Source organism: Hippichthys cyanospilos, chromosome 18 (assembly GCF_059441005.1).
Source record: "Hippichthys cyanospilos isolate Australia breed blue-spotted pipefish chromosome 18, RoL_Hcya_1.0, whole genome shotgun sequence".
Taxonomy (NCBI): domain Eukaryota; kingdom Metazoa; phylum Chordata; class Actinopteri; order Syngnathiformes; family Syngnathidae; genus Hippichthys; species Hippichthys cyanospilos.
In genome coordinates this window covers 15,806,504-15,834,027 of record NC_142386.1, presented here as the reverse complement: position 1 = coordinate 15,834,027, position 27,524 = coordinate 15,806,504, and the positions used below count along the sequence as shown (strand labels likewise).

Here is a 27,524-nt window from a genome sequence, read left to right as displayed (position 1 = left end):
TCCAACCCCTCTCAAGAGAACTGGTACCAGAGCCCAAGCTGTATGTGGAGGCGAGTCCGACTATATTTAGTCGGAACATCCCGGCCTCACACAGGAGCCCAGGCTCCTTCCCTGCCAGAGAGATGATATTCCATGTCCCAAGAACTGCACACTGCACCCAACCCCTATGGCCCCTCCCACAGGTGGTGAGCCCATGGGAAGGGGGACCCCTGTAACCTCTTCGGGCTGAGCCTGACCGAGCCCCATGGGTGCGGGTCCGGGCACCAGGCACTCGCCAGCGAGCCCCACCTCCAGGCCTGGATCCAGAGGGGGGCCCCGGTGACCCGCGTCCGGGCGAGGGAAATTTAAATCCATGTATTTCATTCATCATTAAGGGTTGATGGATCGTGTTTTGTCTGGTTCCTCACCTAGGACCTGTTTTCCATAGGTGACCCTGCCAGGGGCATAAAGCCCCAGACAACTTAGCTCCTAGGATCATTGGAACACGCATACCCCTCCACCACAATAAGGTGACGGCCCACAGACGGGTATCTGGTTTTAATCAATATTAATATGAAGGTCAGTCTCGTGTCGAGATACAAATTGAATGGTGACCAAATGACCCTGATGAGGATCAAGGCTACACCCCCTCAAAAAATGATAGATTTGTATGAGGCTTAATGTCACACCTGTCACTCCAGGCTCCATTCCACTCAGTCTTGCCCCACGGATTCCTCATGCGGATCATAGGTATGGTTTCATTTTTGAAGTAAGCCACCAGGCCGTGACCCATACGCACCCTGTTTACTGCTGTCACTGAGTAGGCGTGACCTTTCACCAAACCGTTTGCCATTTTGAGCTCAATTTCATGTGGTTGTGCCTGAAGAAAAGATAACATTTCACATGCAGGGAGGATTTTTTTTTTTTTTTTTACAATTCGACCACTTAAACACGCACCTTAATAGAGCAACTGATGATTCCACCACGGTCGTACACTTTGAGCAGATCAGCAAAGAGATGGTCCAGCTTCTTCTGGTCCTTATAATAGGCCTCTGCTTCCAAGTTGATGGCCTCGGCTACAGCTCCACTGAAGTCCACAACTGCGTCTCCTGTGTTGCCCCCCTCTAGTGATTCATAGCAGCCAGAGAGCCTGGACACACAGTGCAAGGCACATTTAGGCCTTTTCTTGTATTTTCACTATCAGTGGCATTTTATTAACGGGAGAGCTGCCACTTGCTGCTGTGCAAAGTTCTAAGGCCCACACAAAGACTTGGGAGTATGATAATAGGTGTCCAGCAGCTATCATTTGATATTGACTTGCTTCAGTCCATAATTATTCAACTCTCTTGTGATGTATGTTTGTGATGTGATGTTTGTGAGGAACAGTAATTATGTTCCTGTATCACTATGAGCAGGGGCGTTTTTAATCACTCAATCATGTCCAAAATTGTCTAATCCAAATTCAATATTTTATTTAAACCAGTGTTTTATGTTCATTTCTCAGGAACAGCAAAGTCTGGGTCAATTTAACTTTTGTAAAAATAATTGCAAGTGCAAAAAAATGATAGCAAAATTAAAAATTCTTTCAAAGAACAGCACAAAATGCCATTCTCAATCGATATGTTGAGTATCCATAAACCCAGAAGGACTCTTGGGTCACTTTGGGTCTCAAGCGTGTTAATTATAATATTGTGCATCTCACTTTGCATAGGCTTTCTCCAGCAGGGCGCTCCAATATTCATTGTTGTCCTTAGAGTGACAGTAGATGAGCTCTCCGTTAATTGTTGGTAGGCGGTCATCCACCACCACATCCACCCACTCGCCAAACACCCAAAACTGAAAGTGAAAGATTCCGGCATAGTTCTCTGGATGCTTGGAGTCCCACTCCTGCTCCTTCCAGTCAGGAATGACCTGGATTGACCAACATTTTGAGATTTACAATAATTTATTTAAAATTACAAGTTTACAAGGGATAATCAACAAATCTGTACTATTGATATTTAAATTTGTCGGCAACCAATTCACTTCTTCAATCCCAAAGAAATCTTTTGTTTTTTTAAGAGTCCTGCCATTCAATAAAAGGTACTTATTTATATCTTTTTAAAGTGTTTTTCAAAAGTTTGGCTGGTGTTTAATCAATTACGTACAGTACTAGAAGTAAATCTATTACTTTAAACAAGAGGGTAATCAATTACTTTAGGATTTTTAGTAGGTATTTTGGTGATTGATTACTTTAGTACTTGAATGCCTTATGTAATCAATTTCTTTAGTAGCCTACCTGGCGTAATCGATTCCTTTGGTACTTTGCACAAAAAGTAATCATCAATTACTTTAGTATTTTAGTGCCTAAAGTAACAAATTAGTTTAGTACTTACTTAACTCTTATTTCACTAATCATTTTTTTAAGCCTTTCTTTAGCCAAACACCAGAAAAAGAAAATGTATACAGTATACAGTAAGCACCTAGAATGCAATGTCTGGACTAAAAAAATTTGAGATTTATCTGGGATTAGTGTTTTTCTTTTTCTTTTTTAAACATATGCAACAAACATTACAATGACAATCTCATATAAAAAAATTATCAAATTTTCATATCAAAGTGCAATCACACCTCCTTACAAACTACAATGCTTACAATGCTGGTATATCACAACATAGTATGACATGTTTATGACATGTTTCGAGAACAAACAGGAGTAAGATAAGAATACGGACACTTGTGTATGAAAAAGTTTGTAATAATAATAATAATGTAATTAAAAAGAAACTTTTATTATTTTTGAGGATAACTCCTATTTGAATATTTCTAAAAGTCAGTGTTGCTGTAGCTCAGTGGTCCCCAATCCCAGGTCAAATCAACTGGTACCGGGCCGCGTGGGCTGCAACCGAAATAATGTTTTGGAGATTATTTAGTTTAATGGTTCATACACACCAAACGCGAACGAGGCGAAAAAGCGGAGAGTTTTGTATTGTAGTCAGTATTGAGTTCGCGTGACTGGGCGCGAATGCACGTCGGGCGACGCGATGGACGCGAATGGAGCGACGCGATTGGCCGCGCGCGGTCACGAGAAGCGAAATTTCGCCTTTCAAGTTAAGTAAAAATGTTTTTACTTTTTCCGCGTCGACAACCAACCAACTTCGGGAACATTCAACGGCTCACGCAGGGGGCAGGAATGAATCATGGTGGCCGCTTTGCGGTCTCCGGGAGCGATCCAACACGGCCAGCTGAGCTTTCAATACAAAACAGAGCCAAGCAAAGAGCACTCACCTGGCTTGTAGAAAGGCGGAAGCGAAAATTTGGGACAACTGGTATGTGCAGCGTTTGCTTCACTTAACAGCTGTTAAACCGTAGCTACTGTGCCAAGCTAACGATAGCGCAGCATTGTCAGCACAACGGTCACTGCGACTCGCAGTCTGCGAGATTTGCCCCCCCCCCGTCCAATATTACCATTCCCTCTGCCCGCTGTTGGTATTACATACATAGTGAGATAGTGAGAAGGATGATGTGGCCCGTCCACAATATAAATGTAAGGCGTTGACCGGTCCGTGGTGAGCAAAAGGTTGGGGACCACTGCGGAGCTGGATGTTACTAAGCCATGGAGAGATTTCCATTTTTTTTTTTTTTTAACAATTCTTAAAACAGGTGCTCTGTCGTTTCCAAATTCATTTTACGAATAGAACAATTATCTACCTGAAATTTAAATCTACATTGTATAAATTCGTATGAAGGATAAATATTATTTATTGTTTTAAAATGAATTTCTTTGCACTTGGAAGGAATTGGAAATTTAAGTATTTTGTTTGAATGTTTGAGATTTCACATTTTTTATAATTTCTAAGAGAGAATGAGCTTTTTGTTATACCAGGATATAAGGTGGTTATGAAATGCTTCCTTTAAAACTTATTGTTGCATTTATCGCTCACTAGATCTAGCTCATCTATTCACACTTAATGCGATTTTGGAGTTTGTATGTCGAAAATATTACTTTTTATTGATTGCATAAAAACTTTTGGGATAGTCTGTGAAATTTTGTTATAGAGCTCAATGGAGCAATTTTATCTGGGATTAGTATGTATCGGTTTGTTGTGTTGCGCGATTATTGCGCCACCCAACGCTGCAAAATTGCATTTTGATTACGTCATCGTACTGCACCAATGTATCCGAGTTAAAGGGACACTGTGTAAGATTTGACAGTTTTTCATTACGGACAGCAGGAGGTGCTGTATTTCCGTTGTCCGTAGCTACAACAAACATGGCAGCCTTCAGAAAAGTGCCACCTCACACGTAACATAATTTAATGATAACTAGACCTACAATCAGGGGTGTAGTGGGCGTGGTACGTGGGGGTATGCCATCCACCCACTTCTCCCCGACACCACGTTCAATTTTTATTTCGGTTTTTTCCCTGCACTAAAATGACAGAGAAAAAGCAGAAAAACATTGTTTATTTTCGGAAAGAGAAAGATGCCACCAGTATCCAGACACCCAATTCAGAGACTTTGTGTGAGCAAGTTGAGCAACCAGTCAGTGCCAATACCGGAGTCACTTCGTCAACTAATGCTAGCCATGGTGATGCTAGCACGGAGGTGGCGGGGAGCTCCAGTAGCTTACCGTTCGCAATTTGGAGTGAAGACATGTGGAAGAGAAAGAAGGATGTAAAACTGCATTGATCGTCTGTCTCAAAAGACAAGACCTACGATCCACATTTTATGTTCCTAGATCAAATAGAACTTCCGAACCAAATAGCAGACACAATTCTGCAGTGTCTGCTCAAGTGCCTAGGTGCACTTGGCTTTGATGACACTTACCTGAAGAATCACTTAGTAGCGTTTGCAAGTGATGGAGCCAGCGTAATGTTGCGGTGAAAATCTGGTGTGGCCAAACGAATGACTGAACGCTATCCCAATATTTTGATTTGGCATTGTCTAAATCATAGACTAGAGCTGAACGATCAATGCAGTTTTACACCCTAGGCTCGTTGATTCATCAATGAGGATTGAAATGTTCCCTTCTATTTCCTGGATTTGTTAGTAGGCTTTTTTACACATTTGGGTAGCAATGTGATCACTTGTCTGTGTTGCACTGTAACAGGAGTGCAAGCCAACGCCCGTGTCGATCCCATTCTCACTTTGTAGCTCCATCCATCCATAATGATCAGAAAAAGGTCTGTTTTGTTGTACTATGTGATAAACGGTCCGGAACACAGCGCACAAGTAGCCTTCATGTAGGATGCATTCATTCTGTCACAAACTTTAGGACTATGTTCAGTTGATTAAGCAACTCAATGTTCTGGAGTGGGGGAACTGGCCACTAGCGCAAGATATGCCGCCTGGCTTTGGAGAGACCGAAATAGCTGCACTTTGCCAACGTTTTCGACTACACAACGCGAGTGCAATCAATGGATTTAGGGATTTCATCGAGAGCTTCGGGGATGACGGTGACACACCTGAGGATCTGAGGCCTTTAATGAACTGCCCGAAACTCATTCCATGCAGCACTGCAGAGTGCGAAAGGGGATTCAGCCAAACGAATCTTATAATAACCTCGATCTGCACAAGGTTGCTGATTGAAAGGGTATCTGCTTTGATGTTCATCAAGCTACATAGACCACCGATGAAACAGTGGGACCCAACAAGCTACGTGACCACTTGGTTGCGATGCCGTCGCTCGGCTGAAGACAGGAGAACAAGACCAGCCACCGAAACCCGCAGCGAACCTCCTGACCCAGTGTGGCGGTTTCTTTGACAGTCAATGAAAACATCAAATGTAAGTTACTCTGTTTTATTGTGGTTTTTTTTTTGCTTTCAAGGCAGCACTGTCTGCGGGTTATTGAAATGGTTGTTGATCATTGTTCTAATGCGAGTTATGCTTAATAACGTTGGCCTGTGATTATTTTGGAGTAGTTAAACATTAAATTTAATTTAAGTTCAACTGGTGTTGTAGCCTATAATTGATGTTCTGTATGTACTATATATAGAACATCCCAGAATAGCGTACACCCACTTAAAAAAATCCCCACTACACCACTGCCTACAATTATATTTAAAACATACTGTTGTTCATTAAGAACACATTTATTTGCAAGTTTTTGAAATTTATGATCATTTAATTTATTCCTTTTTATTGAAAAATGGTCTAAATCTTATACAGTGTCCCTTTAGGGTGATTGACCGGTCAATGCCTACAGAATCCCAAAAACTGAGTAAGCCCAACCAGAATCTTACTTTATTCGATTATAAAGTGAGTCAACGTAATGTTAGTCTTTTTTGTTGGGAGTGTTGTTGTTTTTTTTTTTTTTTTACTAATTGAGTTTGATAAGCAGGAAAGGTTCATTAAATGCAAGTTTGTTTTATCTGTAGCATGAGTGAGCAGTCGTGTATTTTGCCTGGCTGGATGAAAAACTTGTCGTTTATTAAATTCTCATTTTTGCCCAGTATAAAATGGCCAATTTATGCCTTTTATATATTGTTTATCTGTAAATTTGTAGTGTATTTTTGTTGTGCAATTGTGCCATACTGTTAGTATACTGTTGTTTTTCCAGTTGCGTAAGTCAAGTGAACTAAATCTGTTTTAATTTACATTTGATTTCTCAAATAAATTTATTTAAGACCTTTCCAGTAAAAAGAATGGCGATAAGCACTGCAGAAAAGAAACTCAAGATTCCCTTGAATGTAAAAAGGCCTGAGGTAAATTCCTGCCATCAGCTAACATAAACCTTCTCATATATACACTATTGACAGCCTCCATAATGCATTGAAGTTACCTTCTTCCAGAGATTCGGCTTCAGCGCCAGACACGAGCAGGCAGCCACAAACCAGCAGTTTCCAACTGAACCCTGGTTTAAGTCATGCGAGCTGACCCCCTCCATAAACAGATGAGGGTCATTGCTGATCTCCTGCATTCATAACAGTATGAATGAATGACACAAAAATGTTTGAGTACAAATTCAGTCGACATATATATATATAGTAGAGTATATCATGTCATGTGATAGGATGTATGATCATCTGGCAATACCATTCTAGCCTTGTTTTTTTTCTTTAATTAATTAATCTTCCTGATTGCAATTTCCATTAATTAAGAGTTTTTAGTGAGACATTCTTCAAGCACATCAGCATTCAATGAAGAGTCATCTCAGTATGCAAACAATTAGTGATTTCTTCAAAAGAGATTAGTCTCCGTCCCTCTGGCTGCTTCACATAAATTCTACCCCCCCATTCAGACAAAAATGTTCTTTTCTTGTGTTTAATATTCACTATGTTGTGTGGAGTCACAGTGAGTCAGAACTGATAAGCGATAACTTATAAAAGTTAAAAAAAAATTGTGCCTGCCATCATATTTGAAGAGATTTACACGAGATCACTTTGTCTTAATAAATTGTGGAATCTTGTCCCATGAATTGGGAGTTGTTTCTTCCCCAAATTTCCAAAGAGTAAACAATTGCACTCACCCTAGGACGTTTCCATCGCACTATACCAGGTGGTGGTTTCCGAAAATAAAGTGACGCATCTATGGCCGGGAACTCAGGATCCTCAAACAATTTCTTAGTCTTGATACAGTCGTTCTTCAGGTCAGAGTAGTGCTGGTTCTTGTAGTGGGTCGCAGAGGAGAACATGATCCACAAATAGAAGACTCCCAGCTGCACAAAGACATGATAAATACTTTTTTTTTTTTTTAACTTTACTGAAAGCTTTAAAACCGAATACCCAAATTGTAGTTAGAGCATCTCAAAGTATCATATAAATAAGTTGTTTGAGGAAGCAAGTTTGGACCCAGGAGCAGACAGGACAGAAGTGGAGAAGTACATAGTATTTATACACAAAAACGTAACCACAGCGAGCTAGTCTCAGAAAGTGAGACTGGGATACTAAACTCAGAAAGAAACTCTGAAGACAACTTGATGTTTTGTCTACGTGTCACTGAGAGCACAATCTTCAGTCCTGTCAGACATGAATCATATATGACATAATAAAGCAAACTAAAGGTCCATAGCAACTGCATAGAAACTGACACATCATGAAACAAACCAGTCACAACAGCAAATACAGAACCTTTCTTGATGGGTGACAATTGAACTATGAAGCTGAATAAAGATGTTTAACCCCACAAACTGACTTCTTCATTCGAAGTACAGTGATCCCTCATTTATTGCAGGGGGTTACGTTACAAAAATAACATGCGCAAAGTGAAAACTGTGAAGTAGTCGGCTTTATTTTTTTTAATTATTTTACAATGCAATACTGAACCATAGAGTAAAACCAAAAATCAAAACCTGTTTTGAAGCCCAAAATTTGTTTAAAATAATAATTTTAATATAGTGATACAAGGTTGGAAACATTGTCACTTTGCGTATTTCACAGTCGCAGCTATGCCTCTTCGTCTTGACTCTGCTCTGCTTTAGTGTGTTTCTACTGAAAGCGCAGGAGTCTTTCTTCGAGAGAAGAACATTGTTATGGGTAGTTGTTGACGCGCTTTCTTTTTCTGAGCAAGAAGAATTTTATAAACAGATATGCTCGGACATCGAATTAAAGTGAAGCCTCTTATAACAATACACTTGAAATTTCAATTTATTACAAAAGAAATCGAGGTAAAAGTCAGATTTCCAAAGCTGTGCATTTCTCTGTACACAGACGTGTGCATTTGCTCTCGGCACGCCTACGAGTCACTTGATCGCCTCCCAGAGACCTAGCTGTCAATCAATGTGCTTACTAGCACGTTCGTAACGTGTGCATGTGTGCTGAGCTGAGCGCACACGGATGGTTACAGGAGAGACAAAGGAGAGATGAAAGCAAGCGTTTGGATCTTCCTGCCTTTTGTAATAAATTGACAAGTGAAAAAGCAATACAGTGCAGCGTCAATATTTTATTTCTAGACAACAGTAAAGCCCCTGAGCCAATCAGGCTTCAGAGCACAACGCACTGTAAAAAATATCCACACTGTAAAAAATCCAGAGAAGCCATGAAAGATGAACCACGACATAGCGAGGGATCACTGTATACGACAAATGTATTACACTGAAGCGACCAAATACACCCAAGACAACATGAAAATAGGCTTACATAAAATTAAGTTATATTTTGTTTTACACGGCCAAAACATTAAATATGTGATTCAGTAGCTGTATCACAAATTATATCTTTACAAAGATAATATTGGTATAATCCTTCCTTACGTTGCATTTGTATCAGAAAAGTAAATAAAATACAATAACCTAATGTCTACACTGGATTCAAATTCCTGACTACCAATTTCATGAAAACACTTTGAAATGAAAGAAACAAATGAGTTTAGCATACCTCTGATGCAGGGACGAATGCCTTCCTGTTACACAATGAGGAAGCTCCTGAGTGTATTTACCTGCCCGCCTTTGCCCTCCTACACACAGTCAGTGTATTACTGCATTGTTAGAGCCACACCCTGCCTGTTTTCCAATGCTCTCCTCCTAAGCGTAAACTTCCTATGGTATTGTTCTATTCTCTTGAAATTACGTATGAGAAATGATTTAACTCAGAAGTGATTTAACTCAGATTACTTGTCTGATATACGTCTTATTTGAGGAAGCTCGCTGAATGACAAACGTAGCACTAATATGCGTGCGGTGTGTGACTGTGAGTGTGAGCGTGCGCATGCGTGCGTGCATGCATGCATGTGTGTGTGTGTTATCTATTTCAGAGTTCCAGGCTAATGTGATCATGCAGTGTATTTTGGTAAGGTGTTTATTTAAGACCATAAACATTTTAAATTTTTGTGTTGTATTTATATAGAAGATAGAAGTTTACAGTGTTTCATGTTTAAAAATAAAACTAGAAGTCGATGAAACACCCTATTGATTAGGAAAACCTGCACAATTTAATACACAAAAATATAACACCCAAATTCGACTACATTGTCAAAAAAATACTACCAGTAATTTAATATCATATTAATAAGTGTATTTGTTGAGCTGCATTGCATCTTACTGAACATTGTTGTCATGTTTTGGTGACCTCATTTAGCTAGAAAATATGTGACAGATCAGTATCAAATTTTTAGAGGCATATCAGATCTAATGTGTGGATTGTTATGATTGTGCATGCAGGCCGGCTATATAACCTGTGAATGTAGCATTGAAGGTTAAATAGGTCACAATAAGGTAGATGATAAATGAAAGGATGTGAGGTAACTAAAGGGAACACTCACCTGCACAGAGCTGTCTTTGTCCTTGCTGTCATGAGGTCAGTCACTTGCAAAATCCCCAAGGCATTCACATTTGGGTTTCAAAGCTTGTTTCCGTAAAACAGAGCAAGGGGGATGGGTTTCAATGCAGATTGTGAGCAAAGTCCCTCAAGCCAATGTAGTAATTAGACCACATGCATGAGGAGAAAACTGGTCTGGCCAGCAGTTCGGTGCATTCATGCAAGGGCTACAGAGGAGAAAGAGGCGGGAAGGGGAGAGTGAAACTGAATACTTCAGAGCTCCTCTCGTAGGTGAAACAAGCCAAAACCTGTTGTGTTAGATTAGCATTACCATCGAAGTACTGTGTGTGGAATTGGCTGGAACTTTTATATAGAGGCCGTTTTGTTTTGAATGGCCTAACAGGCCAATTCCACACACAGGAGCAACAGGGCATTCTGTGCGTACACTTGGTGAAGTGTAGTCGAAACGACTGGCAAGAAAACTGTTGTCTGGATTTGGAGCACAAGAAACTCTTTGACTCTTTGAGACAGGAGGGGGAAAGACGTCTTTCAGATAATCCTCTACCGCAAAGATAAAAGAGGCAACGTGAAGAAGAATGTGCCAGAATAGCCAAAAGAAATACAACAAATCTGTACAGGAGATAAATCCGATGGCTGAAGAAGATGTAGCAAAATTAAAAGTAAATCTCATGGATCAAGATTGAGCTGAGAAAGTGACTGATGTGATACTTAAAATGCAAGTTCATGAGAAGATGGTTCGCATGCTCTTTGGAGATATAATGTTTCTCATTATTTACCTTATCCTTCACATTTTTGACCAATTCAAACCGTTCCAATTCTAAAGTAATAAATTCATTATTTGGTACATCTGGGTATGATCACGTTACCAAAATTCCAAAATGTAGAGTTTACCTCCTTTCACACTTCTCATAAAAATAAAAACAGTTAAACAATTTTGCTAGAGACAAAGACATTTCAGTTTGTAAATTGTTCATCACTCATAGCATCATTCATGGCATTCCCCAAATCCTAAATTACACAATCCATTTTTTGTGGCACTTCCAGTCCTGGCTAACTTTGGGCAAGAGGCAGGGTAGACCCTGCACAGGTTGCCTGTGAACATCATGACCAGGTTTAACTTTTTTCAACCATGTACCCCCTGTGAAATATGTTTTTCAGCCAAGTACCCCCTTACCATTGCAAAGCATCTTTGCATGGAAAAAAGGCTTAAAACAGAGTTCTGTTCTAGGTACGTCTGATTTGATAAACTTTGGACAAGACCTGTGTTGTGGTATCTCATTTCATTTAACATTTCATTTATGATTTTATTTAACATTGTATTTTATTTCTGGCTCATCTGTCAAAAATTCATTAAAATGAAAGCATTCATTGTTTTGCAATTGAGTCACAACGTAGCAATAATTTGCTTCATGTTTCTATTCATTTGCTCGGAATTTGAAAAGAAAATAAATCTTTCCTGTCATAGCATTAACTCATTCAATGCCAAAGACGTATTTATATGTCTTTAACTCAGTTTTATGAATCCATACATTTAATTTGTATGTACTTTTTTTTTTGCTTTTTGTTTCAAGTGTCATGGCTAATGGAGCGACTAAAATGTTTGGTTCTGCATGAATCAAGTATGAAAATAAAGTATTACTTTTGATAAAAAAGTATTAGTCTTATTTTTTCATTCCAAAATGTCCTAATGACGACTCTGAGTCCACATCGTTTCAAATAGATGACAATGTCCGATAAGAGTTTTCCATTAATTGATTTTTGGCAGTGTGACCATTAAAAATATCTATGCTTAGATTAATGCTTTATCTATGTTTATATAGCACTTCCTCTATAGAATTACATTTGTGCCACAATCGCGAGCGAGTAATGAAAGATTTTGAGCGAGTGAAAATAGAGTTTGAGCACAGAAAAAAATATTGAGAACGAAAATAGATTTTTGAGCACAGAAAAAGAATATTGAGCGCACAATGATGTCATGCCGCGACATGGCGGGTAGAATAGAATGATAACGGGAGTGGTGGACACAGTTGCAATAATGCACCGAGGCAGAGGGTGCGTGTGATAGTCCATGTTTTTTGGTGACAGGCAGACAGGAACAGAACGCGGGGAGAAAAAAACGGGACAACAAAACTCCAAGAATGCAGACAGACGGGGACACAGCTACGAAAACTAATTGGCGGGTGGACACATGGACTAGAGGCGATATGACAAGCAACTGGCGATGTGTGAATTTAGACAATGATCTGACAACTAACTGTAACTTGTTGGGACTACAATAGACAGGACAATAATTCGACAAATATGAAACAGCTGGATGGAAAAAGAGGTGGGGAACACTGATTGGCTGACACATGAGGCTGGGACACACGGGCAACAGGTGGGACAAATCACGCAAGAAAACAAGACGCAAGAACTAAGAGAAGCCCACAACTTGAGAACACCAAGAAACCCCTAAAACAGAAAATCCACAACAGAACCATGACACTGATAAGAGTCTGAGTGAGCAACGATGGATTTTGAGCACAGAAAAACTTTGTGCTCGCTAAAAATCTGATTGCTTGATCACGATAGCCCTCCTTTAGGCCAAGCCTTTTGAGCATTCATTTGATCTCATGGATATCAGCCATTTGCATTTTTGACTAGTTCGGTCTTTGCCAGCACTAGTTGGTCATTCAGCCACACGAGTTGTGCACTTTGTACACAAGTTGCACACAAACCCTACCTAGTCACTCATTTTCAGCCACATGTTAACAAGTCAAATGTGGCTTATTCTAACATGTTAACTAGTGACTTGTGATTTTGAGCACAAACTCAATAGTGAAGCTGCAACACCCACTAGTGACACTAGTGACAGACAAAATACTGACAAGTTAACTAGTGTACGCCCCTACAAGCTTTGATATCTAACTAGTGAGTGTCAAATATTTTACTAGTGATGTGCCAAATATCCACTCGTTACACTAGTGTGACAGTTTGACCTCACTAGGTAAACTAGTGAGATCCAAAATGCTCACTAGTACAACTAGTGGATGCCAATCTGCTCACTAGTTAACTAGTTACACAAAAAATAATGAGGAGGTGGGACAGACATGTGCATCCCGGAATTCTATTGGCTCCACAATTACAATCCCCAACCAGGATTCAGATTTTGTGAATAGGCCACCCGCTTTATTTGCATGTTGGACAGTATCTTATAAATTGTCCTGAAGAATCACAGCTAGTTAACTAGAGGCTGCCTCTTACGGGTTACATGTTAACTAGTGAATGATGAAACACAGATTGCTTGACTACTTACAACCTATTTTGGCCTTACATGCGAACTAGTCAGGCTCAAAATGTGAAATTGTTCACTAGTAAATCTGAATACTGTATATCCACTAGTTGGTCTCATTTTGACCTTACGTATTGACTATTGAAACATGTTTTCTAACTAGTAACACTAGTTGAGGCCAGAGTTACTCACTAGTTAACTAGTGACACAGATTTTAATGTCACCAGTGAACTAGTGGAAGGTATACTCCAGGCCACAAAATACTGCACGGTGCAGAAGTTGGCGATGAATCTTTCCCTGCAAGCGACGGGGGATATGGAACCGGCAGTTGTGGCTGGAGCGGCAGTATCGAAGCGGCGCAAGAAGGCTCTATGTCAGTTTCATCAGCGTTTTTGTGCCAAGGCTCAGCGATGTGTTCCCCCTTGCACCTATGATGGGCCTGCGAGAAACTCCGTAGCCGCCGCTCAGTAGCGGCTGTGGGCGCCGGCGAGGAAAGGGAGCTGCTTTTCATCACTGACTCGTTGTCAGGGCAGGACTTGTGGCATACAGAAGGCCTCTTCGCCCGGTGCCGTCAGGGGGCCTGAGTCCTTCTGATGGAGGCTCCGCCCAGGGACGGTGTGAGGCCGGTAGAGGCCCCCGGCGTGCCGGGGTGCGGCCCTTCTCGGAGTCGGGTTGTTTGGGAATGCAGCCCAAAGCGGGTGGTAAACTCAATCCAAGGCTAAATACCGGCATGAGACTATGGGCCGTCTGCCTCATTTTGTGACATCCCGGGGCCCACGCCTGTCTGAGCACCGCTTGCCAATCGATTGGGAGATCTCCGTCTCCCGCAGCTGGGGCTTCCAAGGCCGTCCCTGGCCTCCGTGCCCCCAAGTGCAGACCCCCCCCCCCCCCCCCTTTCCATCCCCGCACGTCTTCCTGCCCCCTCTCCCACCGCCGTGCATCTCTCTCCCTGTCCCTCGCACGGGCGCGGCGTCGCTGGGGAGGCAGGTGTGGGCATCCGCAGGGAAGCCAGGGCGGCGGGGGGCACAGCGCGCGCCGTGTGGGTGGTACGAGTCGGGGGACCCCGCAGCCGACCTATCGACGGAGCTGGGTAGGCCTGCGCGCGCGTGGCCGCGAACGGGAGGCTCCGGCCAGCACCTGCGGCCCCGCCGCTCGCCCACCCGCACCCGCCTCTCACCACCAACCCCCTTCCGACCGACCTCAGATCAGTGGACCCCCTGTGTTACAGCCTCCCCTCCATATTTTTCATGTTGCAATGTGGAAGTTTTTTTTCATCCACCCTTTAGGGTATTTTCCCGGTTTTGCGACAGAAACAGCTGTCATGACCCTAGGGGCTTGGCTGTATTTGTGTTATTTTGTCTCCATCTGCAGGCGTTTTTAGGTGATTGCAATTAATTTGTGTTGCCGACAATGCCTCCATGCAACGCATCACTACAATGCTGGTCTGCTATTGGCCGGCGTCTCTTCACAAAGATGCTGGTCTGCTATTGGCCGGCGTCTCCTCACAAAGATGCTGATCTGCTATTTGTCGGCGTCTCCTTACAGAGATGCTGGTCTGCTATTGGTCGGACTCACTTGTTTCAAAATGGCGGAACAGTAAAGCTTTGTTCTATCGTGAATGGTTATAAACTTGGTTTATAAACCCAGAAATTAAAAAGGGTGTAACCAGTGTTCCCTCTAAACTGTGCATGTGTGCAATTGTGCACTGCTCGCACATTCTCAGGGTGAGGGGTTACAGTTTTTATCCAATTAGAATTCAGCAAACTTGTGTCGCTATGCTGTGTGAAATCTGTCTTCGCCAGAAACAAGGGAAATCGCATCAACACGGCGCGGGCTTCTGCGCAAGCATAAATGGTTATGTCAGTGGCCCTAATGCTTAATAGACTGCCGTAATAGTCAATCTTAAGTCATAAGTTTGCCATCTAGAGGCCTCATGTTGAACGTGACGTGACTGGATGCTCACTGCACAAAGGCTGTGCTATATTGATTATTGATCCACCATGTTTAACGTTGGAAGTGTCATGTCAAAGAAAAGAAAAAAAACCCAACTACACATGACAGGAAGTAGTTAAATAAAGTTATTGATAAAAAAAAAAAATGTTACTCAACCGTAAGCTAATGGCAATCATGAGGCAGTAGCGTACATCGAAGCCAGACCCGCGAACATTTAGCAGAATATTTAAATCTACTCACTTTTTTACTCAGAACAACAGACAACTTTTCTTGATAAACAAATCAATTTTAAAAGCTCTTGTTGTGTAGAGAGAGGCTGGCTGATCACATGAGAAAGACAGAGAGAGAAAGGAGAATGTGGAGTAAAAACAGTGCATGCGCAGAGAGTTCTGGTTTTGAGAAAAACGTGTTCACACGCAAAACGTCTGTTGAAGTGCTGTGCTGTTCATTGTTGTATTAACAAAAAATAAAAGTGACGGTTGAGACCAACGCTGCCTTCCCGCTGCCATTTGTGCCGATTGCGAGCACCGCTTCAAGCCGTCCTGCGAGGGCTATTTACCCCGACGGGCAAATCCGGCCCTGGAAATAAGGTTTCCCCCGTATCCAGTGTCTACTGCCACCGGGTGAACGGGAACGGATAACACTCTCCATTGTTGGTAATTCATTTCACAATTACAGTGGGCCCCCGTGTTACGAACTTAATCCGCTCAGCGGCTAGGCTCGTAACTCGAATTGGCCGTATGACGGGCAATCCAAACCTATGTTAATTAGTGAATGCGTGCAACGCGTGCAAAAACCTTAGGTAAAAACATCACGACTTTATACACATATTAAAAATGAGTAACATAACCTACTGTACAGTTAAATTAAATAACATAAATATACAAAGGAAAAATTACATTTACCTTTGGGGTGACGTGACTTGAGCTGGGTGGAGGTGGAGGGGAGCAGAGACCAACCCGCAGAATTTATTGATTTATTTTCTTGAACGGGAACTTTTCTCAAACTAGAACATATCACCGGCGATTTCCTTCTCCTTAATCCATAATAAAAGAAGCCTTTCAATTTTGTTGTCGATCGAGGTCCGTCCCCCGGCAAGGAAAGTCTTGCCCTTAGAAGATTGCCAAGCGGTTACGGCTACACTCACAAGCAAGGTTAACCATGGGTGAGCCTCCTTCGTATTTTTTTTTTTTTTTTTTAATTATCTCCTGCTTGGTGTCTATTGTCATCATCCTCTTACTTCTTCCTTTACCGCCACTAGCAATTTTAGAAGACGTGTCTAACAGATAAAGTTTGCAAAGTCTTCACAACATTCCTTCCTTCCGTTTTTGACTGATTTTCTCTCCTTCCTTCCGTCCCGACCAGCTGTGCCATCAAGCTAGATGAAGGCGTTCGACCAATAGCATATCGGCATCTCCGTGACTGACACCGTGACTGCAACAGTGACTGTGACATTGTAAGAGCAATAGCATATCAGCGTTACCATGTCATGCATGAGCAGATGCTTTCGTTAATGTAGCAAAGCTAAGTCAATTGCACGTACACATTGACTGGCAACGCGGGGTGAAATCATAGTTAAAACCATCACGAATTTACACACATATTTAAAATTAATACCATAATCTACTGTACAGTAAATATAACAAGCATGGATAAACAAAGAAATCAGTCAGTCAAAAAAAATCAGTCAAAAACGGAAGGAAGGAATGTTGTGAAGACTTTGCAAACTTTATCTGTTAGACATGGCTTCTAAAATTGCTAGTGGCGGTACAGGAAGAAGTAAGAGGATGATGACAATAGAAACGAAGCAGGAGATAATAATAAAAAAAAAAAAAAACGAAGGAGGCTCACCCATGGTTAACCTTGCTTGTGAGTGTAGCCGTAACCGCTTGGCAATCTTCTAAGGGCAAGACTTTCCTTGCCGGGGGACGGACCTCGATCGACAACAAAATTGAAAGGCTTCTTTTATTATGGATTAAGGAGAAGGAAATCGCCGGTGATATGTTCTAGTTTGAGAAAAGTTCCCGTTTAAAAAAATAAATCAATAAATTCTGCGGGTTGGTCTCTGCTCCCCTCCGCCTCCACCCAGCTCAAGTCACTTCGCCCCAAAGGTAAATGTCATTTTTCCTTTGTATATTTATGTTATTTAATTTAACTGTACAGTAGATTATGTTACTAATTTTATCATGTGTATAAAGTTGTGATGGTTTTATCTAAGGTTTTTGCACGCGTTGCACGCATTCACTAATTAACATAGGTTTGGATTGCCCGTCATACGAGCATTTCAAGTTATGAGCGTAGCCGCTGAACGGATTAAGTTCGTAACACGGGGGCTCACTGTATATCAGTTATTTTTGTACTGTCAGGGTAGAGCAGTACGTAGGGACCACCATGTAAATTTCTGTGGCAGTTCTTCAGTTTTTGCTCAGCAGCTCTCTGCAATTCGTCAGCATTGCAGCTGTAGCGTAACAGCTTAGCGATTACATGATTGATAACAGTAGATTTGGGGAAAACCACTCAACTGAGACAGCCCTTGTAAAAGTGACAGATCATCTTCTCTTCGCTATGGATTCCAACATCTCATCAATATCATTATTGCTTGACCTTAGTACTTTAGTGCCGCATTTGACAATATTGTCATCATCTTATTCTTATAGAACATCTTGAATCATGTGTTGGTATCTCAGGATCAGCACTTTCTTGGTTCAGATCTTACATCTCGGGAAGGACACATAGTGTCTCTCATGGCAATGCAATCTCTGAATCTTTCTCTTTTTTATGTGGTGTCCCACAGGGGTCAATACTTGGTCCTTTACTGTATTAAGCAATGGATGTCTTCCAATGTTCTGCTTCTTAACCCCAGTAAAGGAGATGTTAATTATTGGACCTGCTCATCATCAGCACTTGTTTAAGAATACCAGTTTGAACCTGTATAACTGTACTATTGCCCAAAGTAGATTTGCAAAAAAACCTCGGCATAATATTTGACTCAACTGTCTCTTTTCAAACACATATTAAGAACATGATGCGAACACCGTTTTTTTGGCCCTCGCAATCTTGCTAAAATTCACCCTTGCGTTTCCTAGCGATGGTGAAACACTGATTCGTGCATTTATTACGTCACGCCTTGACTATTGTGACTTTTTTTTTTTTTTTTAGCTTCCCATGTCCTGCATCAAAAGTCTGCACTCTGTAGAAAATGCAGCAGCGAGACGCTTGACAAGGACAAGAAAGTTGATCATATTACTCTGATACTAGCTGACCTGCATTGGCTTCCAATAGCTACACCTGAGATGTGATTTTAAGGTGTTGTTAATTACTTATAAAATTTTGCACGGCTTAGTTCCTTCCTATTTCGTCGACTTAGTTAGTATCACCATATGTTCCGTCCTGACAACTTCGGTCACAAAATGCCGGTTTGTTATCGACCCCGCAGGCTAAAAAGATGTCCGCGGGATCAGGGGCTTTTTCCATTCGCGCGCCAGTACTCTGGAATGTCCTACCTACTGTATGGAAGTTCATGCAGCCATCTCAGTAGAAATCTTAAAAACACAATCATACTCGCAAACATTTAGTTAACGGGCCTGTCTGCAGCTTTCTTTTTCTTTTTCTGCCCTCTTCTGGCTCAAAGAGGGGGCTAGATGGTGAAAGGTGATTTGAACGCCATTTGGCCCTGCGCTGATCGACCATCACGGGTAATGACATCGACCACATGTGGTCCACCTGGCTGGACTGTGGGAAGGTTCCTACCCAAGACATCTTTGCACTGGACGTTTCCTGCCTAATATGGCACAATATGTTTCTGTAATCTGTATTGTGTATCTGTATTTGTCAGTATTGTGTATCTGTATTCGTCTATTTGGTACAACCTGGTTCAACCTTTTGAGCCTGGAAGGGGGCTCCTCCCACCTGTGGTCCTTTCTGAAGGTTTCGGATTTTCCCCAAATTGGGGTATAGAGTTTTTCCTTTCCCTTCTGGGAACTTTGAGCAGGGGATGCTGTTGTGTGCTTATAACAAAAAGAAGTCTCGATATGACCTCTTTGATCTGTGAAGCCCTTTGAGATTTATGTGATTCAGGGCTACACAAATAACATTTGATTTGATTTGACATTCCATTCTGGTTGCACCAAAATGGGAAGTACTGTTCCTCTTACAGCCTTCCGTCCACCTTATTTCAGATGCATAAGGCCTACTGAAATCTACAGAGAAACATTGAAATGAGCACCTGTTAACTACTTCAGTGACATTATAAATACATGACAGAATGGGCTGTCTGCAAATTAGTAGTCTATCTCAGCAAAAATCCAATCCACTTTATTTATATAGCAGAATTTTAAACAAACGGAAGGGTTCCAAAGTGCTATACAGGAAAAGTAAAACACAATAAATAGGTAACAAAATAGAAACATAATAAAACTGTAAAATAAATCAAATAAGATCTTCTTGAGGTGTCTCATGGTGTCGAAAGCCTTAGAGAAAAGGTGGGTTTTAAGAACAGTTTTAAAAACAAATAAAGAGAATGCCTGTCTAACATGCAGCGGCAGTTCATTCCAAAGTTTTGGAGCTGTGACGGCGAATGCTTGATCGCCTCTGAGCCTAAGCCTAGTTTTAGGCACTCTCAGCAGAATGTCTAAAAGAGAACAGCTAGGGGAATACGGGTGCAGCAGCTCAGCTAAGTAAGGTGGGGCAAGGCCATTCAAGGCTTTAAAAGCAAACAAGAGTATTTTAAAATGAAATCTAAAATGGACAGGCAGCCAGTGGAGTGAAGCTAAAATTTGTGAAATATGTTTGTATTTACTTGTGCCAGTTAAAAGCCGTGCAGCAGCCTTTTGAACCAGTTGTAGGCAATTAATGGAGGACCCACTAACCCCCAAATAAAGTGTATTGCAGTAATCCAATCAAGTGGTCACAAAGGCATGAATTACTCTTTCAAATTGTTTTCTCTGCAGGACTTGTTGAATTTTTGCGAGCTGCCTCAAGCATGACTGAACCACAGTACTGTACTTTGGTTGCCAAATTTAAGATCAACATCGACTTTTACTCCAAGATTTTTTGCAATTGGCACACGAAATTGCGCCAAGGGAACCAGATCAACTGGGGGGGGGGGGGGGGGGGGTGTCCCAGTATCACTAAATATCATGACTTCAGTCTTTTTCTCATTAAAATTTAAATAGTTCGGACTTCCGGTGGGGTGACTGAAAGACATGGACGCGTAAAGTTGAGGCTCCCATAAGCCAACGTAATTAACTCCCATAAAACTCGAAATATACACGACAATTTTTCATGGTGAGATGATGAGCGGAGTAGCGACAAAAAGAGAACAAAGAACAAAAGGACCCTGGACAGCCAAGGTAAAGAAAAGACAATATAGACAACGAAAGCAAGTCACCGCTGGAGGCTAACATGGCGTCATTTCAAACCTGCCTGAATGGTATTAGCCAACAAATTCAAGACCTACGTAGCAGGATGAAGTCAATCTACAAACGCACAGAGACGAGATTACGGCTCAAGTAAGAATGAGTTAGTCGACCTCAAAGATGATATTGATCAAAAACTCGCGAACATAACTACGGACATCGAACAACAAAATGTGAAGGTAAAGGCTACCCTTGAGCGCACGGAGGAAATTGAATTGTGGAGCTATGAGGCTAATGAAATACTTCAAGAAATGATATAAGAACAACAACAACTCTTGGACAAACTTGATTTGGAATCACGTTCCCAACGTAACAACTTGCGGATTTATGACATGCGAGACGAGGCAGCATCTAAAAGTGGCTCGGTGACGCAATGCATGCACGGGTGGCTACGCAAAGAATTTTCACTTGATTTCGACTTACAAATTCAGCGTGCTCACCCGACCATCAGCCGAGATCGATTATCATCTCCTTTTAGCAATTCACCGTGAAATAGATGATTTTGAAAATGGCCTCAGAGAAGAAAGTTGTTATGTTCGACGGACACAAGATCTACTTTAACCACGACTATTCTGAACGGATGATACAACAAAGTAAAACCTACGTAAACATCAAGAAAGTTTTAAAAAAAAGAAGGCATCCGATTCCAGACTCCTCTCAACAAAATGCGTATTCATTGGACCTGTGGAGTGAAAACATATGACAGTGCAGCGGAGGCCATCAGCGACCTGTTAGGAGGAGGATATGAGGTGGATGACGTAAGGGCTCCCAATGAAGCCATCCAAAAGTTGCAAACGACCGGGACCGCAACTTGGAAGCATATGGGGAGCCGCCGCGCGAGGGAGACCAGCAAACGTGCTCGTGGGCGACTGCAAGAATATCAACTCAGGGGCAGAAAAGCAAGACCAACCTCATTGATGCCAGTCTGAGATGAAAAACATGTGGAATATTGACTTGCTGGAGGAGGTTCATTGAAGTGACCTTGGTAACCCGGGTAATTAGAAACTGTATCTTTGGCTCAAGGGAGATTGAAAAATTTGGATGACTGGTATGAGTATATTAATCCTACATGGGTTGATTCTCATAACTGTAAGGGGGCGCTCCCCCTATGGAAGATTTTCCCCCTCAAAAGAGAAAGGGGGCCAAAGAGTGTGGTGGATTGTTGGCCTTCCTTTATGGAGGTCGTTATATTCTTTTTTTGTTCTAACAAGTTTGTTTATGTTGAATTAGCAAGAAGACAGTTGGAGAATTTCAAGATAGAACCAAGAAGTTAAAATACTTTCGTTGAATGTCAATGGTTTGGGAAATCCAATTAAAAGAGCTAGGATAATGGCAAAACTCAAGAAAGAAAAGACACACATTAACTTTATACAGGAAACCCATTTATCAAAAACAGAACATGAAAAATTAAAAAAGTTTGGATTCAAAAACACATTTTACAGTTCGCACAGTAATCCTCGCAAAAGAGGAGTGGCAATATTGATATCTAATAAAGTCACATTTGAGTTCCTTAAGGAAATTAAACATAGAGTCCTTATATTTAGGGTTGTCCCGATACCGATACTGGTATCGGTACTCGCCCCGATACTAGCGTATTTTATGTACTCGTACTCGTGCTCTGAGTCCACGCGATACTATTACGTCATCAACATGGTGCCGTGCTGTGTGCGAGACATGCTAGATCAGTGGTTCGGTGAGCCGGTCTCAGGGTTTTGGTGGAACCTCTGCCGCAGATTTTTTTTTTTTTTTTTGCCTCCGCCGTAGAGGTCCACTCCTCAGTCAAGTCTGCAGTTAGTGGGCACAGTCATTGAAAGTGTCCTGCTCTGAGATTTTCTACCGGTCCTACTGAGCTAAGCTAATGATAGCGCAGCATTGTCAGCACAATAATAATTGTCAGCACGGCCACTGCGAGATTGCGACAGCCCCCCGATCGACAATATAAATGTAAGGTTTCGGTGAATTAGCATATTAAACATGTAGGGTTCGGTGACCGCTTAGAGGGGGCTGTATATGTGTCTGAGTGAGACTCCCTACCGGCCCGCTTTGAGAGCGCTGCATAAGCAGCATAGTGAGCCCTCCTTTTCAGTCAGCACTCAGTCTTGTCAGAACGGTCTCGCTCGGCCAGAGTTGGGAAATAACATTTGTGTTGCTGCTGAAAAAGTTATTTAAAATAACTTGCTTTCTGATTTTATTTTTTTTAATTTTTTGAACAAAAAGAAAAGAACCTACCTCTGACTTGTAGGAAGAAAGGCTTAGTCCTTACAGACAGCACTATTATTATTTCAGTTCTTGTAGTTGTAAGTAACATGTTGAAGATTGTTGAAAAAAAAATGCAATTTCAAAACCGTTGTTATGGTATTATTAAGTACTCGTATCAGTACTTGGTATCAGCAAGTACTTAAATGTCAGTACTCGTACTCGGTAGGCAAAAAAGTGGTATCGGGACATCCCTACTTATATTGTTGTTAGATTGACCAAATAATGATAACGCTAGTCAATATATATGCACCCCCAGAGAGTAATAAAGGTTTTTTTCAAGTCACTGTTGAACATCATAGCACTTGAAACAGAAGGGATATGCATTTGTGGAGGTGACCTCAATGTTGTGATGGACTAACTTAGATACCACTAGTTTTAAGAGAAATAAGAAATCTATCACAAAACTTGTGAAGAATTCATGGGACGATATAGGCTTTTTTGATGTATGAAGGGATCTGAATCCATTGCAAAGGGATTTTACTCACTATTCGGCAACACATTCCACTTACTCAAGAATTGATTTTTTTCTTTATGCAAAAGACGGATAGAGACAAAATAAGAGAATGTAAGATTGATGTGGCAGATGTGTCTGATCATAGTGCTGTCTATCTGGAGATATGCCTAAATGACAAGACAAGACAAATGAACAAGACAAACGACATGGAGGCTGAATGTGGGAATATTGAACAATGAATTAGTCACTGAACAAATTAAGCTGGCCATAAACACATACTTAGAGGAAAATAATCAAGGGGATACAGATCCAACCATATTGTGGGATGCTCTATAAGCTGTTCTGAGGGGGAAGTTAATTCCAATCACGAATAATCTTAAAAAGGAGAAAATAAGGCAAAAAAAAAAAAACATATTGCAAAACTACAACGCTTAAAAGAGCTTATGAGAATGCTGTTTCAAAAGTAGTGTCAGTCTTGTACCAATGTTTGATGACTTCCCAAGCAGGGTCGACATTGTATGTGAAAATTAATTGAGAGCTGAGTGGGTTGATCCCTGAAGGAATGTGGCATGACATATGGCAAATACACAATTCATCATTAAAATCTCCAAAATGGAAATAATTCAACTGGAAAAATTTGATTCGTTATTTTATTACACCTCTAAACACTTTAGCAGAAGGGTTACTAGAAAACGAATTGGACTTTTTGAGAGGAACATATTTTTTGCTGTCTGCATAGCAGTGAAAGAAAATGCCATGTTTCCTGAGAATGGAACCAAGTAGGAGCAGATAAAGAAAATAAAAGAGGCTCAAGCACAGAGCCCTGTGGGACCCCTAAGGAGCAGTTCAGTGCTGTGCCACTGATGCCCACCCACTGCTCCAATCGAGCAATCAGGGTCTCATGATCAACTGTATCAAATGTGGACTATAAGCCGCACCTGTATATAAGCCGCAACAGCAAAAATTGACCAAAAAAAAATCTTTTGCCACGGATAAGCCGCAGTGGACTATAAGCCGCAGGTCATACCATCAGATATTTATGCAAAAAGATGGTACATGAAAGTTTTTAAAAAAAAATTATATATTTTTTTTAATCGTCTACCAACTGCAACATCCTCTCTTTAACAGCATTCTGTCTCCCATTGTTTAACTGATAGATTAAAGTAGTAAACATTGCACACACTGCACATTATAGATACAATCATAATATTATAAATACAATCATATATACTGTATACTGTATCAAACACAAACGTTTATGCAAGATCTTTATGCCATCCTCACTCTGAAGCGTCGGGTTTTTCCCTAGCTAGACGGCTGGATAACGACGTTTCAAACAACCAGACTGTCTTTTCTTTTTGCTCAGCTTTATTTGAACAATGGCCATTGACCATTACCCTCTTTAGGTTGCCGTAAAACTAGAAAAAGAAAACCGCTAATCAGCTAATGATACATAGCACCTCTCAAGCTAACAAACAAGTTGCACAACGAAAAAATACTCTTATTTCCAATGTCTCTACCGATAAACAAAACAGATGAACAGTGATATACATCAGCAGTCCTCAAACATTAACCTGTTGTCTTTGTGTGCTGCCACATTGGATAACTGACGTCTACTGAGAAAAACAATATTTCAAAGTAACCAGAAGAGGGTGCTCTAAGTCTATGTCCAAATCTAAAACAACACAGGTGGTACTGCACTTCTGAAGGGCAGAATAATCTTTTTCAATTTAGACATTTAAAAAAAATATTTTTAATACTACATTTTATAACTTTTTGAGCACAGCCATTGATTCACATCTTTGCAGATCTATTTCATAGTTCAATAAACTGACTCCTTGAACAGATACACACATTTGCTTGACTGGTGGGAAAAAAACAGCAGATAAGCCGCACTGGACTGTAAGCCAAAGGGCTCAAATCATGAGGAAAAAGTTGCAGCTTATTGTCCGAAAAATATGGTAATTAAAGATCATATTCCAATAAATATGTTAATCAATCATTACTCTTCTATTAATATGTCATGTGTTATGAATAGTGATTGTCGAAGTAATTTCAGAGGGCAGTCATCAGCACAGTTGAAGCAGCCTCATGTCCAGTGCCCAGAGCCACTCAAGGACCCCTCTGAAAAAGGAAGCTGTGTTCAAGGAAATGTCTGCAGTTGTTGACCTGACCGTTTGCTTTACTGAAACGTGTTGCTGCATATTATGTTGTGCCACACTCACATGCGCTTATCTTTCCGTCGCACATGTCGACACAAATGTATATTTCCAATATTTGGGTTCCGCGCACACACACACCTTTCCCTTGTGCACTTTTGCCCTTTTAGGGCTGGGACCTTCATGTAACCTAGGGCCCTCTAAAGAAAATAAAGCTGAGGGGACGAGAGGGACAGAATTCATAGCGCGGCAGTACTACAGCCCTTTGTGGTCCTGAATCATTTTCCTCATGCATGAGCTGATACTTGCCTTCTCTCTTTCTTTGTGAAATACTTGTTTTTACAAATGTCTACCTGGTGAACCTGACAGTAATGCTTTAAAACCGGATTGGAAAATCTCAAGACTTTTTTTTTTCATTTAAGAAGTCCATAAACTGTGATAAAACAATTTTCCCTACCATTTTAGAGAAGGTGACTTTGAGATAGGCCTGAAATTCCCCAGAACCATAGGATCTTGCCCAGGTTTCTTTTAACAGAGGCTGGACAACTGCATGTTTATATTTAACAGGGACCACATCTCCAGTGAGGAGCAGATTGGAAGATGTGGTGGAACTAACACCAAAATCACACAGAGAATTCTCTGACCATGTGGTGCACGCAATTGGAAAAATACAGATGAGATGAACAGAGACTGAAAGAACAAGATAAAGAATTGCCAAGGAAAGTTGCTCAGTTGCAGCTTGGGGAGCTGTCAAGCAGAAATAAAAACAAAGCCGCAACAGAAGGGGCGAGCTTGGCTGTGGAAGCACCAGTCATGACACCTCCAGCTCCTTTACCAGCCTAAGCACCTCCAAAAAGAACGCCACCAGTCGTCTAATGTATATGCTCAGCCCCCTCTGCAAGCCCAAGCAAGACAAGCACCGCAAATGAGAGGGCAATTTCAGACGACACAAAAAGGTGGATTGAGGAGGATTCAGCGACAAGGTCCTCTTCTCCAAGCCCTTCCCAACGGCTGTTGAGATTGCCAACAGCCGGAACATATTCGAGAGAACTGTCCGACCAACCCATGGCCGGCTCCGGATTGGTTCTAGGGGGGTCATGGTGATCAGAACTCTCAGGGTCAGGGTCCAAATTTAAAACAGTAATATTCTGGTCCAGTGAATTTTTGGGGGGTCCAAACAATGGGTACTAACGATGCCCAGAGAATCCGTTAATTTTCTTCTCACCAGATAAGTCAAAAAGAAAAATTTTGTGTGGAAATCATATGATCTCAAAACCGAAGGAAGTGATAATTATCTCAGCTTATATAGCAGAACTGCTTCAAATCAGTGAAGTGAAATGCAATCTAAGCCAGGACATGCTCAAACATGTCCCAGAATATTTGTGGTCAAAACATGAAACAGACGTAGGATCGGTGAGGTCAGCAAACCCGGTTAGAGTGGAGCTCAAACCACATATGAAATTACCAAGGTGTGCTCAAGATCCCCTGAAGTTAGAGGAAGAAGAAGGAATCAGCAAAACTATTGGGGGGCTTTTGAAAGCTGGGGTTTTAAATGAAACAAACAGTTCTTGCAACACGCCAGTCCTATCCGTGAAGAAAGCAGATAGGTCCAGTTTTCGGCTTGTGCATGATCTGAGAGCAGTGAATGACATTGTCCAAGACAGTCCCATTGAGGTGCCAAATTCACATACTCTTTTGATGAATTTTCCACCTGAAGCAAAGTTTTTCACAGTAATAGATTTGTGGCCAGCGTTCTTTAGCGTTCCACTGCATGAAGATTCTCGATATTTGTTTGCATTTACGTACCGAGGAAAACAGTACTGTTACATACGAATG

The 27,524-nt window shown here is 41.3% G+C and overlaps 1 protein-coding gene across 7 annotated transcripts in view; it reads right to left on the bottom strand.

Moving 5' to 3' along the window:
• The window catches only part of LOC148409153 (calpain-5-like), an 85,988-nt gene that overhangs the window by 50,692 nt on the left and 7,772 nt on the right, over positions 1-27,524 (bottom strand). For 4 of the 7 annotated variants that reach the window (XM_088440164.1, XM_088440166.1, XM_088440165.1 and 1 more), the window contains 5 exons: positions 7,430-7,618; positions 6,743-6,874; positions 1,682-1,890; positions 937-1,129; positions 669-859 (listed from right to left, as the gene is read on the bottom strand). In XM_088440164.1, the coding sequence (XP_088296290.1) occupies positions 669-859; positions 937-1,129; positions 1,682-1,890; positions 6,743-6,874; positions 7,430-7,594 (890 nt within the window). In that variant the 5' untranslated portion in view covers positions 7,595-7,618. Of the gene's footprint in view, positions 1-668; positions 860-936; positions 1,130-1,681; positions 1,891-6,742; positions 6,875-7,429; positions 7,619-9,275; positions 9,521-10,158; positions 10,382-27,524 lie in introns of those variants that run through there. The other 3 variants (XM_088440160.1, XM_088440162.1, XM_088440163.1) reach the window with 3 other exon arrangements.